The 15,131-nt window shown below is 37.5% G+C and overlaps 1 protein-coding gene across 5 annotated transcripts in view; it reads right to left on the bottom strand.

Moving 5' to 3' along the window:
• Positions 1 to 15,131, bottom strand: part of Lekr1 (leucine, glutamate and lysine rich 1) — a 169,511-nt gene that overhangs the window by 89,835 nt on the left and 64,545 nt on the right. For all 5 annotated transcript variants that reach the window (XM_046431685.2, XM_058574972.1, XM_046431682.2 and 2 more), the window contains one exon: positions 14,763 to 14,948. In XM_046431685.2, the coding sequence (XP_046287641.1) occupies positions 14,763 to 14,948 (186 nt within the window). The remainder of the gene's footprint in view (positions 1 to 14,762; positions 14,949 to 15,131) is intronic.

Genomic DNA, 15,131 nt, shown 5'->3' with positions numbered 1-15,131 from the left:
CTACTTCATTAGTGAAGCTACTAATTAAGGGACACGCTACCTACACGTGTTACAGCACAGAGGAGACCTGCATACACCAGACAGCATGCACAGGACCACGTACTGCATGTTCCACAGGTGTGAAACCCCAGGCAGCCACCTACAGAGACCGAGAGGAGAGGAGCAACTGTGACCCCCGGAGAGACTCTTCACAGATGTGAGGCTTCTCCCAAGGGTGAAAGAAATGCTCAAAAATTTGATTGTGGCATGGTCACACACCTTGTCAATCTCCTAAACACCATTAAACTGTACAGTTAAAAGGGGTGAATTTTATGTAAATTATATTTTGATAATTCTGTGTTTGAAAAATTAGGATGTTAAAATATTACATGCAAAATAATTTCATTATACTTAATAGCTTATTGAAAGAAAAAGTTTTTTCACTTGGGATAAATTTGAAAGTTGGTGAAATAGATTTAGGGAAAGATATTAGTGCTGGAATGATTTATCTGAACTCTGTCTTCCAATATTTGTGACTGCTGAAAAAAAGCAAAGGACACATCATTCCACCAGGTGGAAGGAAAATCACTTAAGTGCACTGATTTGTAGGTCACAGTGACCTCTGAGAGGAATATTATCAATTGAGATAAATTGTGCATTCTGGAAGTAATATTAGCATGAGCCAAACATCAAATTACAAAACTTAGGCAAATCTTTAAAAAGGGAGCTAATAATTTAGTCTTCCAATTTTTATTTTACATGTTTACTTTTCTAGAAAAAAATTAAATTTTGTCATTAAGGACTGGGCTACTATTGACAGTGCATAATTTATGTTTTTTCAACCACTGAGCCACATTCCCAGACCTATTTTGTATTTTATTTAGAGACAGGGTCTCACTGAGTTGCTTAGTGCTTCACTATTGCTGAGGCTGGCTTTGAACTTGTAATCCTCCTGCCTTAGCCTCCCAAGCCACTGGGGCATTAAAGGTGTATGCCACTGTAGCCAGCGCATTAATTTACTCTTATACCACTATTAAACTATATGAGCCAGAATTAACACATGCATTTTAATTTTGAGCCTCAATTGTTTTTAATGAAAAGAAAAGTAATGACCATAAAGGTTATATATTGAATTGAAATTGAAAATTGGCCGGGCATGGTGGCACAAGCCTATAATCTCAGAGGCTTGGGAGGCTGAGGCAGGAAGATCACAAGTTCAAAGCCAGCCTCAGCATTTTATCGAGTAAAGTAACTCTGTCTCTAAGTAACTCGGCAAGACCTTGTCTCTAAGTAAAATATAAAAAAGGGCTAGGGATGTGGTTCAATGGTTAAGCACCCCTGAGTTCAATCCCCAGTACCCAACAAACAAATGAACAAATAAAAATAAAGTTGAAATTTTTTGATGGTGTTTTCAAAAACAGTAACAAAACGTGAAACTGTGAATATATATTCAACTTTGGAAACAAACAAATGGCATCAGAATTAGAAGTTGGTCATAGCAGATGGGAGCTGAAAGGGTCTGCAGGTCTGAGCCCAGCCCACTGCTGCCTGGGTGTGGATACAGTCCCTGGGGACAGACAGTGTGTCAGTCACCTGGCTAATGTGTGGCAGGTCAGTGTCTTCTGTCAGCCTAGAATGCTTTCAACTAATACCACATTTGTAGGGGATTTGGGGGGGGGGGGTGGCTGTAAGACACAGTAGAGAGAATGCTCATAGCTCAAGATGGAGAAAGATTATTCTCAAATAAGAGATATAGAAATATAAAATGAAGAACAACTTTTAAAATATTCATAAGGAAACACAATAATGATATAATACTCAGTACAAGGTTAAAAGTTTAGAGTGCAATGAAATATAGTTCATGTTAGTCAAAAGAATGTGACATTTCATATTAGTAAAAAAGAGTATAACATGATGAGTTACTTCTTGAGAGAATAAGGAACAAGCAGGAGTGTGAAGAACAGGCCGTAAAGGAAATTCAAGTGAACTAGTCCATAAAGGAAGTTGACTGTGATACCTAACAGGCAAAATTGGTTCTAAACATGTGGAGCTGGCAAATAGAAAGAAGCATAAACATGAAAACGTTTAGTTTTCTTTTCTTTTCTTTTTTTTTTTGTACCATGGATTGAACCCATGGGCACTTAACCACTGAACCACATCCCCAGCCCATTTTTGTTGTTGTTGTTTTTTATTTTGAGAAAGTGTCTCCCTTGTTGCTTAGGGCCATGCTAAATTGCTGAGGCTGGCTTTGAACTTGCAATTCTCCTGCCTCAGCCACCAGAGCAGCAGGGATTACAGGCATGTAACACTGTGCCCAGCTAGAATTGTTTTTAAGATTTTTAATTATAATAACCATATATAGAATCCATGTTAAAAGTGAATTTTAAGTACTTTGTATTGTATTCTTTAAACAAATTTTATTTCTTCAAAACAAGACACAAAAAGAGACGACTGTGTAACAGTCTACTCTTATTTTGATTCGCCCAAAGAACCTAAAATGTCATGCCCATTATATTACTCCAGTGATATATCTGGGGCGAAGATATTCACTGTAACACATTGGATTTTCCTTTTCTCAAAGGGTAACATGATTTCTGAAAAAGACATAAATAAATTAGAAAAGGCATAAATGACAATATCATAATAATAAAAATCTTAAATACCATACTCAGCTAGTGACAGAAAAATTTGGCATGCTTTAAAAGAAAGCAGATTATGAAGTAAGACATTTAAGTTCATGAAAATTGTGAAGCAAATGCCATCATATGGTAGAGAAAGTATAACTGGACAAAATAATTTGAATGGCAATGTCCTTGGAGCTGGAGAAATTCACTGAGTATTCTCAGTACAGAGGACATAAGCCCTTGTTGAGAACTGCTAAGGTTAACAGCATCTGCACATAGACTAGTGTAACACCAGGAGGCCGGGAGCCCCATGAGGACCCTATAAGAGCCACGACTCTGCACACCTGCAGGCCAAGGGAAGACAAGGCCTGTGGCCGGCATGCAGAAGACGCCCAGAAAACAGTTGCTGAAAAAATGAAAGGAACTGCAGGTCAGCATCAGCCAGGGAGGACAGTGGGAAGAGGCGAGCTGCAGTGAGAGGCAGTGAACAGGTTCACGGATGGTAGGCAAATGCTATGTCAGATCACAACCAGCAGAAAACAGGGGGTGGAGAGGAGGGGAACAAAGGGGCAGGCAGGGAACTGGGAGAGTCTCCCAGGGATCCTAAGAGGGAAGTGCACCTAATTTGATAGACAACACTTGACAGACAAAAACTGAGATGGTAACTCTGCTGTCCTTCCTGGACCTGTGGTTCCACAGCCTTCTGTGTTAGCTCTCCATTACTGCGATGACATAACCTAGGATAATAAACTTAAATGAAGGAATGATTTATTCTGGTTTATGGTTTCAGAGGATTCAGTCCAAGGTCACCTGGTCCTCTTGCTCAGGGCCTATGACAGCACAGTATATCATGGCAGGAGCATGTGGCAGGGGAAGCCAAGAGACAGAGGGGCAAGAGCCTCAAAGGCATGTCCCTATACCCCAACTTTCACCTACTAGGCTCCACCCCTTAAAAGTCCACCACCTCCCAACAGCACCATGGGCAGGAGACCAAGCCTTCAGCACAGGGGCCTCTGGGGGACATTTGAAATTGAAGCTATAGTACCTTCCTAAACCACTGTCACCACTTCTGAAAAATGAATTGGAAAGAAATAATATGTTGGTACAATCCAGTCAGTTCACCAGAAAGGTATTTGTGGATAAAACAAGAGATTTGTTTATGAACTTTTTAAAAGATGTTTTGGCAACTTTCACACTGAGACCCTGACATGGGAATGAGTAAGATTCTTATGGATTCAAACAACCTGGTGCCCTTGGGAAAGAAACATCAGGAGTACTATTGGTTGTTCCTGAGAGTAGACCTGTCCACTCTGACTTACCAATTCAAAAATGGCTTCCACAAAGAGAAATGTAAAGGACTTTTAAATTTTTCCTTTGTTTCTGTAGTGTGTTACCTGTGGAGAGAACCTATTCAATAACAGCAGCACAAACGAACCTCTAACTCAGTATTGAAGTAATATGACTCTTTACTCTGGAATTATACTGCCCTTGAGAACAGTCCCTTACATCTCTCAGCCGCCCAGCCTCGCATGAAGACCGAAGAGATCAGAGCCTCCACCTGCACTTCGAACCCGAACATGCACTGTACTTAATGAAAGTGAGGCCTTGATGAGTATCAAAGTGTGGCTAATTAGTGCTGCTATGTTTTTGTTTTTACTGTAGGAAGCAGAACATGAGCTAGATCTTGAAAGATGTATAGTTTGGGTGTTTTTTTTAAAGAAAGTTTATTTGTTGGCAGCAGATGACTGTGACTCTGGCCAGCCCACCAGCAGAACCCGCGTGGTAGGAGCAGAGCAACTCCACACACACAAGTGCAGAAGGAGCTGCGCCCCATCTACCAGCGTAGGGTGGCTTTCCCCATGGGCTTCCATCTAGGACCTAAAAGACCATCATCCAGGTTCCTGCAGGCAAGGTATTGGTAACCTGCAGGGACACTACAAGAGTATAAGGTAGAAACTGTAATACCTGAAATCCACTCTGCTAGAGAGAAAGACACACAGACACAATGAAGAAACAAGGGAAGAAAATGCCCAAAACAAACCAAGCTGATACAATAATAGATTCTACGGACAGCACAGTAGATGAAATGTCAGAGACGGAGTTCAGAATGTACATAATGAACATGATATGCAGGGGCTGGAGCTGGGGCTCAGTGGTATTGCACTTGCCTGGCATGTGTGAGGCACTGGGTTTGATTCTCTGCACCACATATAAGCAAATAAAAAATAAATAAATAAAGGTCTATTAACAACTTAAAATTTTTTTAAAAAATAAAGTGATATGCAAAGCAAAGAATGAATTAAGAGAGCAAATACAGGCCACAATTGAATGCTCCAACAAAGAGATAAGAGAGGAAATACAGGTAGCAAAAGATTACTTCAAGAAAGAGAGACTCAAAAAAAAAAAAAAAAAAAAAAAAAACCAGAAATCCTTGAAATGAAGGAAACAATAAACCAAGTAAAAAATTCAATAGAAAGTATCAACAACAGACTAGATCACTTGGAAAACAGAACCTCAGGCAATGAAGACAAAATATATAATCTTGAAAATAAAGTTGACCACCCAGTGAAGATGACCACACAGTGAAGATGGTGAGAAACTATAAAAAGAACCTTCAAGAATTATGGGAAACATGAAAAGACCAAATGTAAGAATTATCAGGATAGCAGAAGGCACAGAGATATAAACCAAAAGAATGAATAATCTCTTCGATGAAATAATATCAGAAAATTTCCCAAACATGAAGAATGAATTGGAAAATCAAATATAGGAGGCTTACACGATACCAAATGTACAAAATTACAACAGATCCACACCAAGGCACATTATAATGAAAATGCCTAGCATACAGAATAAGGATAGAATTTTAAAAGTCACAAGAGAAAGGAATCAGATTACATATGGAGGAAACCAATTAGGATCTCAGCAGATTTCTCAACCCATACCATCAAAGCTAGGAGATACTATAACAATGTATACCAAGCTTTGAAAGAAACTACAAAACTCAATAATACAATCAATTATTTTTTTTAATATTTATTTTTTAGTTGTAGTTGGACACAATACCTTTATTTCACTTATTTTTTTAATGTGGTACTGAAGATCGAACCCATGGTCTTGCTTGTACTAGGTGAACGCTCTACCACTGAGCCACAACCCCAGCCCAATACAATTAATGATTTAGACTTAACAAATAGAGTATTTTATCCATCATCGAGTGAATATACCTTCTTCTCAGCAGCACATGAATCTTTCTCTAAGATAGACCTTATACTATGCCACAATGCAACTCTCAGGAAATACAAAAAAAATAGAGATACTACCCTGTATTCTATTAGATCATAATGGAATAAAACTAGAAATCAACGATAAAATAAAAAGTAGAAGCTACTCCAACACCTGAAGACTAAATAATATGTTATTGAATGAGCAATGGATAGCAGAAGACATCAGGGAGAAGATAAAAAAAAACGTTAGAGGTAAACAAGAAAGAACACTGATACAACATATCAAAATCTCTGGGACACTATGAAGGCAGCTTTAAGAAAAAAATTTATTTCATTGAGCTCATTCATTAAAAGAAGAAAAAGCCAACAAATAAATGACCTAACATTACATCTCAAAACCCTAAAAAACAAGAAAAACAAATCACCAAAAGTAGTAGAAGACAGGAAATTAAAGGAATACACATGAAAAGAAGAACTCAAACTACCACTATTTGCTAGCAACATGATTCTATATTTAGAATAATTCTATATTTAGAATAATTAAAATCAGAGCTGAAATCAATGAAATTGAAACAAAAGAAACAATTCAAAAAATTGAGAAAATGAAAAGTTGGTTCTTTGAGAAAATAAATAAAATTGATAAACCCTTAGCCACACTAACAAAGAGAAGGAGAAAGAAAACTCTAATTACTAAAATTCATGATGAAAAAGGAAATATCACAATGGACACTACTGAAATACAGAAGATAATTAGAAACTATTTTGAAAATTTATTCTCCAATAAAATAGAAAATCTCAATGACAATGACAAATTTCTAAAAACATATGATTTTACCAAATTGAATCAGAAAGACATACACTATTTAAACAGATCAACTTCAAGCACGGAAATAGAAGATGTCATCAAAAGCCTACCAACCAAGAAAAGCCCGGGACCAGACAGATTCTCAGCCAACTTCTACAGGACCTTCCAAGAAGAACTAACACTAATAACTCCTCAAAGTATTCCATTAAATAGAAAAGGAGGGAACCCTTCCAAACTCATTCTATGAGGCCAATATCACCCTGATTCCAAAACCAGACAAAAACACACCAAGGAAAGAAAACTTAAAGACCTATATCCCTGATGAACATAAATGTAAAAATGCTCAATAAAATCCTAGCCAATGCATACAAAAACATATTTAAAAGATAGTGTACCATGATCAAATGGGATTCCTCCCAGGGATGTAAGGTTGGTTCAACATACAGAAATTAATAAATGTAATACAACACATCAATAGACTTAAAGATAATAATCATATGATTATTTCAATAGATACTCAAAAAGCATTTGATAAAATACAGCACCTTTGCATGTTCAAAACACTATAAAAACTAGGAATAGTGGGACCATATCTCAACATTGTAAAAGCCATCTATGCTAAGACCAAGACCAACATCATTCTAAATGGAGAAAAATTAGAAGTATTCCTTCTAAAAACTGGAACAAGACAGGGATGCCCTCTTTCACCACTTCTATTCAACACAGTCCCTGAAATTCTAGCCAGACAATCAGACAGGCAAAAGAAATTAAAGGAATACACATGAAAAGAAGAACTCAAACTACCACTATTTGCCGGCAACATGATTCTATATTTAAAAGATCCAAAAAATTTCACAGGAAAACTTCTAGAACTAATAAATGAATTCAGCAAAGTAGCCGGATTTAAAATCTACCCATGAATCAAAAGTATTTCTATACTTAATTGATGAATCCACTGAAAGAGAAATTAGGAAAACTACCCCATTTACAATAGCCTCAAAAAAAAAAAAAAAAAAAAAAAAACCTTGGGAATCGATTTAACAAAAGAGGTGAAAGACCTCTACAATGAAAACTGCACAACTCTAAAGAAGAGAACTGAAGAAGGCCTTAGAAAATGGAAGGATCTCCATGCTCTTGGATAGGCAGAGTTAATATTGTCAATGGCCATTTTACCAACACTGTTATACAGATTTAATGCAAATCCTATTAAAACCCCAATGACATAAAACTAGAAACTAGAAAAAACAATTATGAAATTCATTTGGAAAAATAAAAAACCCCAAATAGCCAAAGCAATCCTTAGCAAAAAAGATGAAGCAAGAGGTATCACAATACCAGACCTTAAACTATACTACAAAGCTATTATAACAAAACGGCATGGTATTGGCACCAAAATAGACTTGTAAACCAATGGTACAGAATATAAGAAATAGAGACCAACCCACATGAATACAGTTATCTCATATTAGACAAAGGTGCCAAAAACATATACCGGAGAAAGGATAGTCTTGTCAAAAAATTGTGCTTGGAAAACTAGAAATCCATATGTAGCAAAATTAAATTAAATCTCTGTCTCTCACCATGCACAAAACTCAACTCAAAGTGGATCAAGGACCTAGGAATTAGACCAGAGACCCTGTACCTAATAAAAGAAAACCTACGCCCAAATTTTCATCATGTTAAATTAGGCCTGGACTTCTTTAATAAGACTCCTAAAGCACAAAAAATAAAATCAATAATCAAGAAATGGAATGGATTCAAACTAAAAAGCTTCTTCTCAGCAAAGGACACAATAAGTGAAATGAAGAGAGAACCCACAGTATGGGAGCAAATTTTTACCACACGCACATCAGATAGAGCACTAATCTCCAGTATATATAAAGAACTCAAAAGTCTTAATACCACAAAACCAAACAACCCAATCAACAAATGGGCTAAGGAACTGAACAGACACTTCTCAGAAGATGATATACAAGCAATGAACAAATATATGAAAAAGTGTTCAACATCTTTAGTAATTAGAGAAATGCAAACGAAAACTAGTGTTAAGATTTTATCTCAAAGTCAACTTATTTCTACTTGGAAAAATCACTCGTAAATATTTAGAATATGAAATCAAAATGACTATGAACTCTCAATATGAACAGAGTTACATAATGTTCCTGGATCAAACAAATTGATGAAATGGAATAAAGACTAATTACATGTGAAATGATTAATGTAAATTAATACAGACTATTACATATGTATAAAAAGATATTCTAATTTAACCTAGTTCTTAAAACAGTTGTCTCACAAATAAAATTGAAGGATAGAGAAGTACAGTATCAAAAAAAATTACTAGACAAATTCTTTTAAGAGAGACTGTGCTGATAATGATTGTTAGATACACTGTTACTTTCTTTAGCTTTATATGGCCTTACATTAAATCTTTTGAAGAACAAGAAAGAAAATATGTTGCTTTCCTTTTTGTAGTGCCCTGTCAATGCTATATTATCATATTTTAAATGACCTCATAGTACTTGTCTGAAAAATTTAAAAGACATTGTAAAATATAATGGTAACAAGCCTGTATTAATTACTGGGGAGAAATATATAAGTGATTTAATAAAATAGTTTACAAACTTTAAAAAAAAAGATTTTATCTCACCCCAGTCAAAATGGCAGTTATTAAGAATAAAGCAATAATAATTGTTGGAGAGGACGTGGGGGGAAAGGTACACTCATACATTACTAGTCATTAGAAACTGAACCTTTTGTGTTTGTTTATCATGTGCATTTCCTGTGTTAATGGTCTATTTCTATTTTTCAACCATATGCTTGGTTAGGCATTTGGAATTTCCTGTTACAGTTAAATAAATATTTTATATGGAGTGGTTTTAACCTCTGCATTTCATATATAATACAAATGGGTTTTTTTGGTATGCTATTTTTAGGTTTGGGGTAGGTTTTGAACTCAGCTTCCACTTTTTAAAAAAAATATTTATTTTTTAGTTGTAGTTGAACACAATATTTTTTTTTATTTTATGTGGTGCTGAGGATGAAACCCAGAGCCCTGCATGTGCTAGGAGAGCGCTCTACCACTGAGCCACAATCCCAGCCCCTCCACTTTTTTTTAATAGGCAAAATTTTTCTCTTCATGGTGTTTAACATGCTGCTCCATCCCAACCATTAAGATATTCTGTATCTTTTTGTGTGACAGTTTTCATTAACTTTGTTTGGTGTATTTGGCTTATTTTTGACATAATTTTGCTTTTTCCCATGGTTAATGACCCTAATGTTAAAATCTGATTCTACTTTGCATTTGCTGCTCTGTTCTAAAGATATATATGCCATTTTTATAGCAACAACACATCCCTCTGACAACATTCTAAATATTCTGGGGCTAGGTGGCCAAACATAGTTTTTCCTTTCCAGACTGTTTTTCAAGTATTTTTCTCAAGAGCTGCTCTGATAATAGTTGATGCCAAGATCCGAAGCAGGGGAGCAGTCATTTCAGGCTAAGCAGTTGTCAGGAGCAGGTTGGGGTCCAGGGTCTTAAGTACAGGGCAGCTGTGCCCTCACCAGACAGGTCTCATGGCATGATTCTGGCTTTGAAGTTGGCAGCCTCCCTAACCACCTTCACACATGCTGAACACCTACATATTCTTTCAATAAATTCCCTTGTTCTGTTACATTCAGTTGAGGGCTTTTTTTTTTTTTTTTTTTTTTTTTGGTACAATTTCAATAGAAGTTGAAAAAAAGGCAGCTCCCTTAGTGCTAGCAGCTCTGAGCTCTGATCACCAGCAGCTCTCAGCTCTTAGTGTGACCCTGCCCTCTGAGTGCCAGCAGCTTTCATCACTGTTGTTAACAGCTCTCCCCAGCTTTCTATAGTTCTGGTTAAACTGGCAGCTCTGCGCAGTTCTCAGAGCTCTCTAGCAGCTCTTCAGCTGATAGGTAATCTCAGGGCTAGCAGCCCTTGGAACCAACAGCTCAGTCTACTCCACTGGAGAGAAAAATCACATAGATGCAATAAAATCATCCCAGCGAGGCTCCAATGGAACCTACGCTGCAGCACAGCAGGGCTGTGCACAGGACAGAGGTCCCAGACTGGCCAGACGGGAGTAAAAGGAGTGCAGCAGATACAGCCAAAAAGGACAGCACTTGCCATGTGGCCTGCCAGGACTGTATACAGTGGCCTGCCTGTCTGCAAAGGCATACTGGCCCGCCTGGCCTGGCTCCATGGGTGAGGAGGGGCTCCTTGGGACTGCAAGGAGACATCTAAGTGGTTGCAGGGTGGCTGAAGGAGTGGGGTAGTTGTGCACAGCCTGGGTGGGTCTCAGGAGCATGGCAGTGTTGCTCACATCCTAGGGGTCTTTGGGGTCATGTCAGAGTTGTGGCCTTAATGTTAACCCCAAGTGGGCTACAATAGGAACATCTTTTTTTCTATATTTCTTACTATTTTTTTTAAGCTGGTGACAAACTTTTCTGGTCATAAATTGTACCTGGAGCACTTACTAAAAATAAAGAGTATTAGAATCTTGGAGTTTCTAACTCAGTATGCCTGGCAGATGTGCAAGTATGTGCATTTTTAATAGGTCCTCTTGTCTTGCCTAACCCTTCTCCCTTCTCTTCCCTTCCCTACAAGCCCCTGATGTTCTTGTAGTCATGTAATTTTTGAAAAACAGCTTAAATTCTTAGAAGACTTGCCTAGTCAATGGTTTATTTCTATAAGGAGAGAAAAAACTCATTTGTTAATTTTTTTATTATTAAGGAAAAGGAGTTCAGTATTCTCAGGTGTCTTTTTGGAATTCACTGAATAGTCCATGAGCCACCACAGGCTCTGACCTGACACAGCTTGGGTCTCAGTCTCAGCTGTGTCACCATGGACTGTTTCTCTACCTAAAAGGGACGATAAAAGTCCTCACATAGACTAATGTGACAATCAGATGAGAGAATGGGCAATGCTGATGCTTGGGTCAAGTGCTTAGTGCTAGTCAAATGACTGGCACAGAGGGGCTGGGGTGGAGTCCCCAGAAGGGAAAGTGTCCTCCTTTCTTCTCTTATCATTACCCATTATGCCACGAACCCCATATACTATCACTTATTTTGTCAAACATGAAAAGGTTACTACTAAACTCCCTGTTGGTGCAGTATAAGATACCCTGTGCTCTGGTGTGTTTTTCTAGGAAACTAAAATATTCAAGAACACTACTCATTAATAGAAGAGAGACAAGAACAATATGCATTGATTTGGGGACAGGATGTGCACTTTGATAAAACTATTTTTAAAAACATTTTATTTTATATTAATGGCTTTGTTACCAAAGGAAACTGAGATGTAACTTCATGTATCATTCACTTACAAAGTTTTATACCAAACCAAGTTGAACCCAAGACTAAAAATCTCCACTATTCATAGTCCTCTCTTAGGGTAGTTCACCTTGCTCTCTTTTCCTACCCTCAGTGTTTTTCAGAAAACTATTTTTAAGAAGTAGGATGTATATTTCAGCAAATCTACCCTAATTTGTCCTTTTAATATCTAAAATAAATAGCATGACCTTTTCAGAGTCTTATTTATTTAAATTTATTTAATTTTATAAATAGGTGATATATTTAAGCAACTTAAAATAGTTTTCAAAAACAGCATGGTATTGGCACCAAAACAGGCCGGTAGACCAATGGTACAGAATAGAGGACACAGAGACTAACCCACAAAATTACAATTTTTTTATATTAGACAAAGGTGCCAAAAACATGCACTGGAGAAAAGATAGCATCATCTTCAACAAATGGTGCTGGGAAAACTGGAAATCCATATGCAACAAAATAACATTGAACCCCTGTCTCTCACCATGCACAAATAACTCAAAATGGATCAAGGACCTGGGAATTAAATCAGAGACTCTGATTCTAATAGAAGAAAAAGTAGGCCCTAATCTTCATCATGTGGGATTAAGCCCCAACTTCCTTAATAAGACTCCTATAGCACAAGAATTAAAAACAAGAATCAATAAATGGGATGGATTCAAACTAAAAAGTTTTTTCTCAGCAAAGAAACAAACTGTGAGGTGAATAGAAAGCCTACATCCTGGGAGCAAATTTTTACCCCTTACACATCAGATAGAGCACTAATCTCTAGGGTATATAAAGAACTCAAGAAGCTAAGCACCAAAACAAACAAACAAACAATAACAACAAAACAGATAACCCAATCACTAAATAGGCCAAGGACCTGAACAGACACTTCTCAGAAGAGGATATAAAATCAATCAACAAATATATGAAAAAATGCTCATCATCTCTAGTAATCAGAGAAGTGCAAATCAAAACTACTCTAAGATATCATCTCACTCCAGTCAGAATGGCAGCTATTATGAAGACAAACAACAAGTGTTGGCGAGGATGTGGGGAAAAAGGTACACTTATACATTGCTGGTGGGACTGCAAATTGGTACAGCCAATTTGGAAAGCAGTATGGAGATTCCTTGGAAATCTGGGAATGGAACTACCATTTGACCCAGCTATTCCTCTTCTTGGACTATACCCAAAGGACTTAAAAACAGCATACTACAGGGACACAGCCACATCAATAGCAGCACAATTCACAATAGCTAAATTGTGGAGCCAACCTAGATGTCCTTCAGTGGATTAATGGATGAAAAAAAAAATGTGGCATATATATACAATGGAATATTACTCAGCATTAAAAGAGAACAAAATCATGGCATTTGCAGGTAAATGGATGGTGTTGGAGAAGATAATGCTAAGTGAAGTCAGCCAATCCCCAAAAAACAAATGCTGAATGTTTTCTCTGATACAAGGGGGGTGACTCATAGTGGGGTAGGGAGGGAGAGCATGGAAGAATTAGATTAATTCTAGATAGGGAAGAGGGGTGCTCAGCAAGAATGCCATTTTCCAATAACAGAAATTAGAGCTCTTTAGAGAAGTCACTGATTCTGAGACATAATGGTTACAAACAATAGCCCAAAGGGTCTGGAATGTATCAACAGGATACAGAAGCTGACTGAAAGAACCCAAGTGGCCAAAGCCAGAAAATGTGAGGAGAAAAGTAAGCAAAGCAATACTGGATTATAACCAAGGAATAAAATAAAAATTCATGAGCTGGGTACAGTGGCACATGCCTCTAATCCCAGTGGTTCAGGAGGCTGAGACAGAAGGATTGCTAGTTCAAAGCCAGCCTCAACAAAAGCAAGGCACTAGGCAACTCAGTGAGACCCTGTCTCTAAATAAAATACAAAAAAGGGCTGGGGATGTGGATCAGTGGTTGAGTGCCCCTGAGTTTAATCCCTGGTACCCCCAAATAAAAAAATTTAAAAAATTAAAATCCATTTGTAAAATCCACATGTAAATGACACATTAAAAATGTGGAGAAAAGATAAATCTTCCACGCAGAAGAATTCCAAGTACGGCATTCTGACTGCTTCCCTGAAGGTGAGGGGCAGACTTCCAGTTCAAGTCTTAGTGTACATAGAGAACTCCTTCCAGAGAATACAGGGTAGAGAAGGAGAAAGGAAATCACAGTCATGCAGCCAGGTCATGAAAGTTGACATGGATGGCTGCCACACATTATGTTGATGATACTTACTTGTGAAAAGATTAATGCCATAGTGACAACAGCACTCTGTCTTTTCCTTCCCCAACCCAATGACTCCAGTGTGATCATGAGGAAAAAACTCAGATAATTCTAACAGAGGGGCATCCTATAATATACCTGACTAGGTGTTACAGTCTGGAGTTTACATGTCCCCCTAAAGCTTATGTGCCGAAGGCCCCAGCTGATGGCACTCTTGGGAGGTGGTAGAAACTTCAGGAGGCAGGCCTAGCTGGAGAAAGTGGGTTCTTTGGGGGTGTGCCCTTGAAGACTATGTTGGGGCCAGGTCCCCTTCCTCTCTGGGCTTACAACGTCTTCGGTACACACCCATAAGTCTTACCACTCTCAAAGACACGACTGAAGGGATGTGAGGAAGCCGGAATCCCAGACATGGTTACCCTTATAGTTACAGTTAAGTATATTTGCAGGATAAATTGATTAAAGTAAGGTTTTGTTGTGATTATAAGAAAAAAATTTCTAGAAAATTCCTCATTATGGTTAGTTGCTAACAACAGAAAAAAAATGCTCTTTACCTAGTACTTCTTTCTGCAAATCATGGCATCTGACTTGTAAGTTTTCTTCCTGCCGCTTGGACATATGAATCTGCTGGGACCTCAAGATGGCTGTATCTGACAACAGTTTGAGATTTTTCATTTCCTCTTCAAGGCATACCTTAGTTCTCTGTGACGCTGTCAAACTTTTATTTAATGTCTCTATCTCTGTAAAGAAAATTCAAAATTTATAAATAAGTAACCCTGAAGCATAAAACATTTCTCCAAAAACTGGTTTTCTTTTAGAAAATGAACAGTTGGAAGCCAACACTATCTTTTCTGGGAGGATAATGAGACCTAAGCAAAAGGTTAAACTTAAATTCAGTAGTGATTCTGAAAAAGAAATGAGAA

This window comes from Marmota monax, unplaced genomic scaffold (genome assembly GCF_021218885.2).
Source record: "Marmota monax isolate L192 unplaced genomic scaffold, Marmota_monax_Labrador192_F-V1.1 WCK01_AAM20220418_F8-fsc00022, whole genome shotgun sequence".
Taxonomy (NCBI): Eukaryota; Metazoa; Chordata; class Mammalia; order Rodentia; family Sciuridae; genus Marmota; species Marmota monax.
This window is presented reverse-complemented; position numbering and strand designations above follow the sequence as displayed.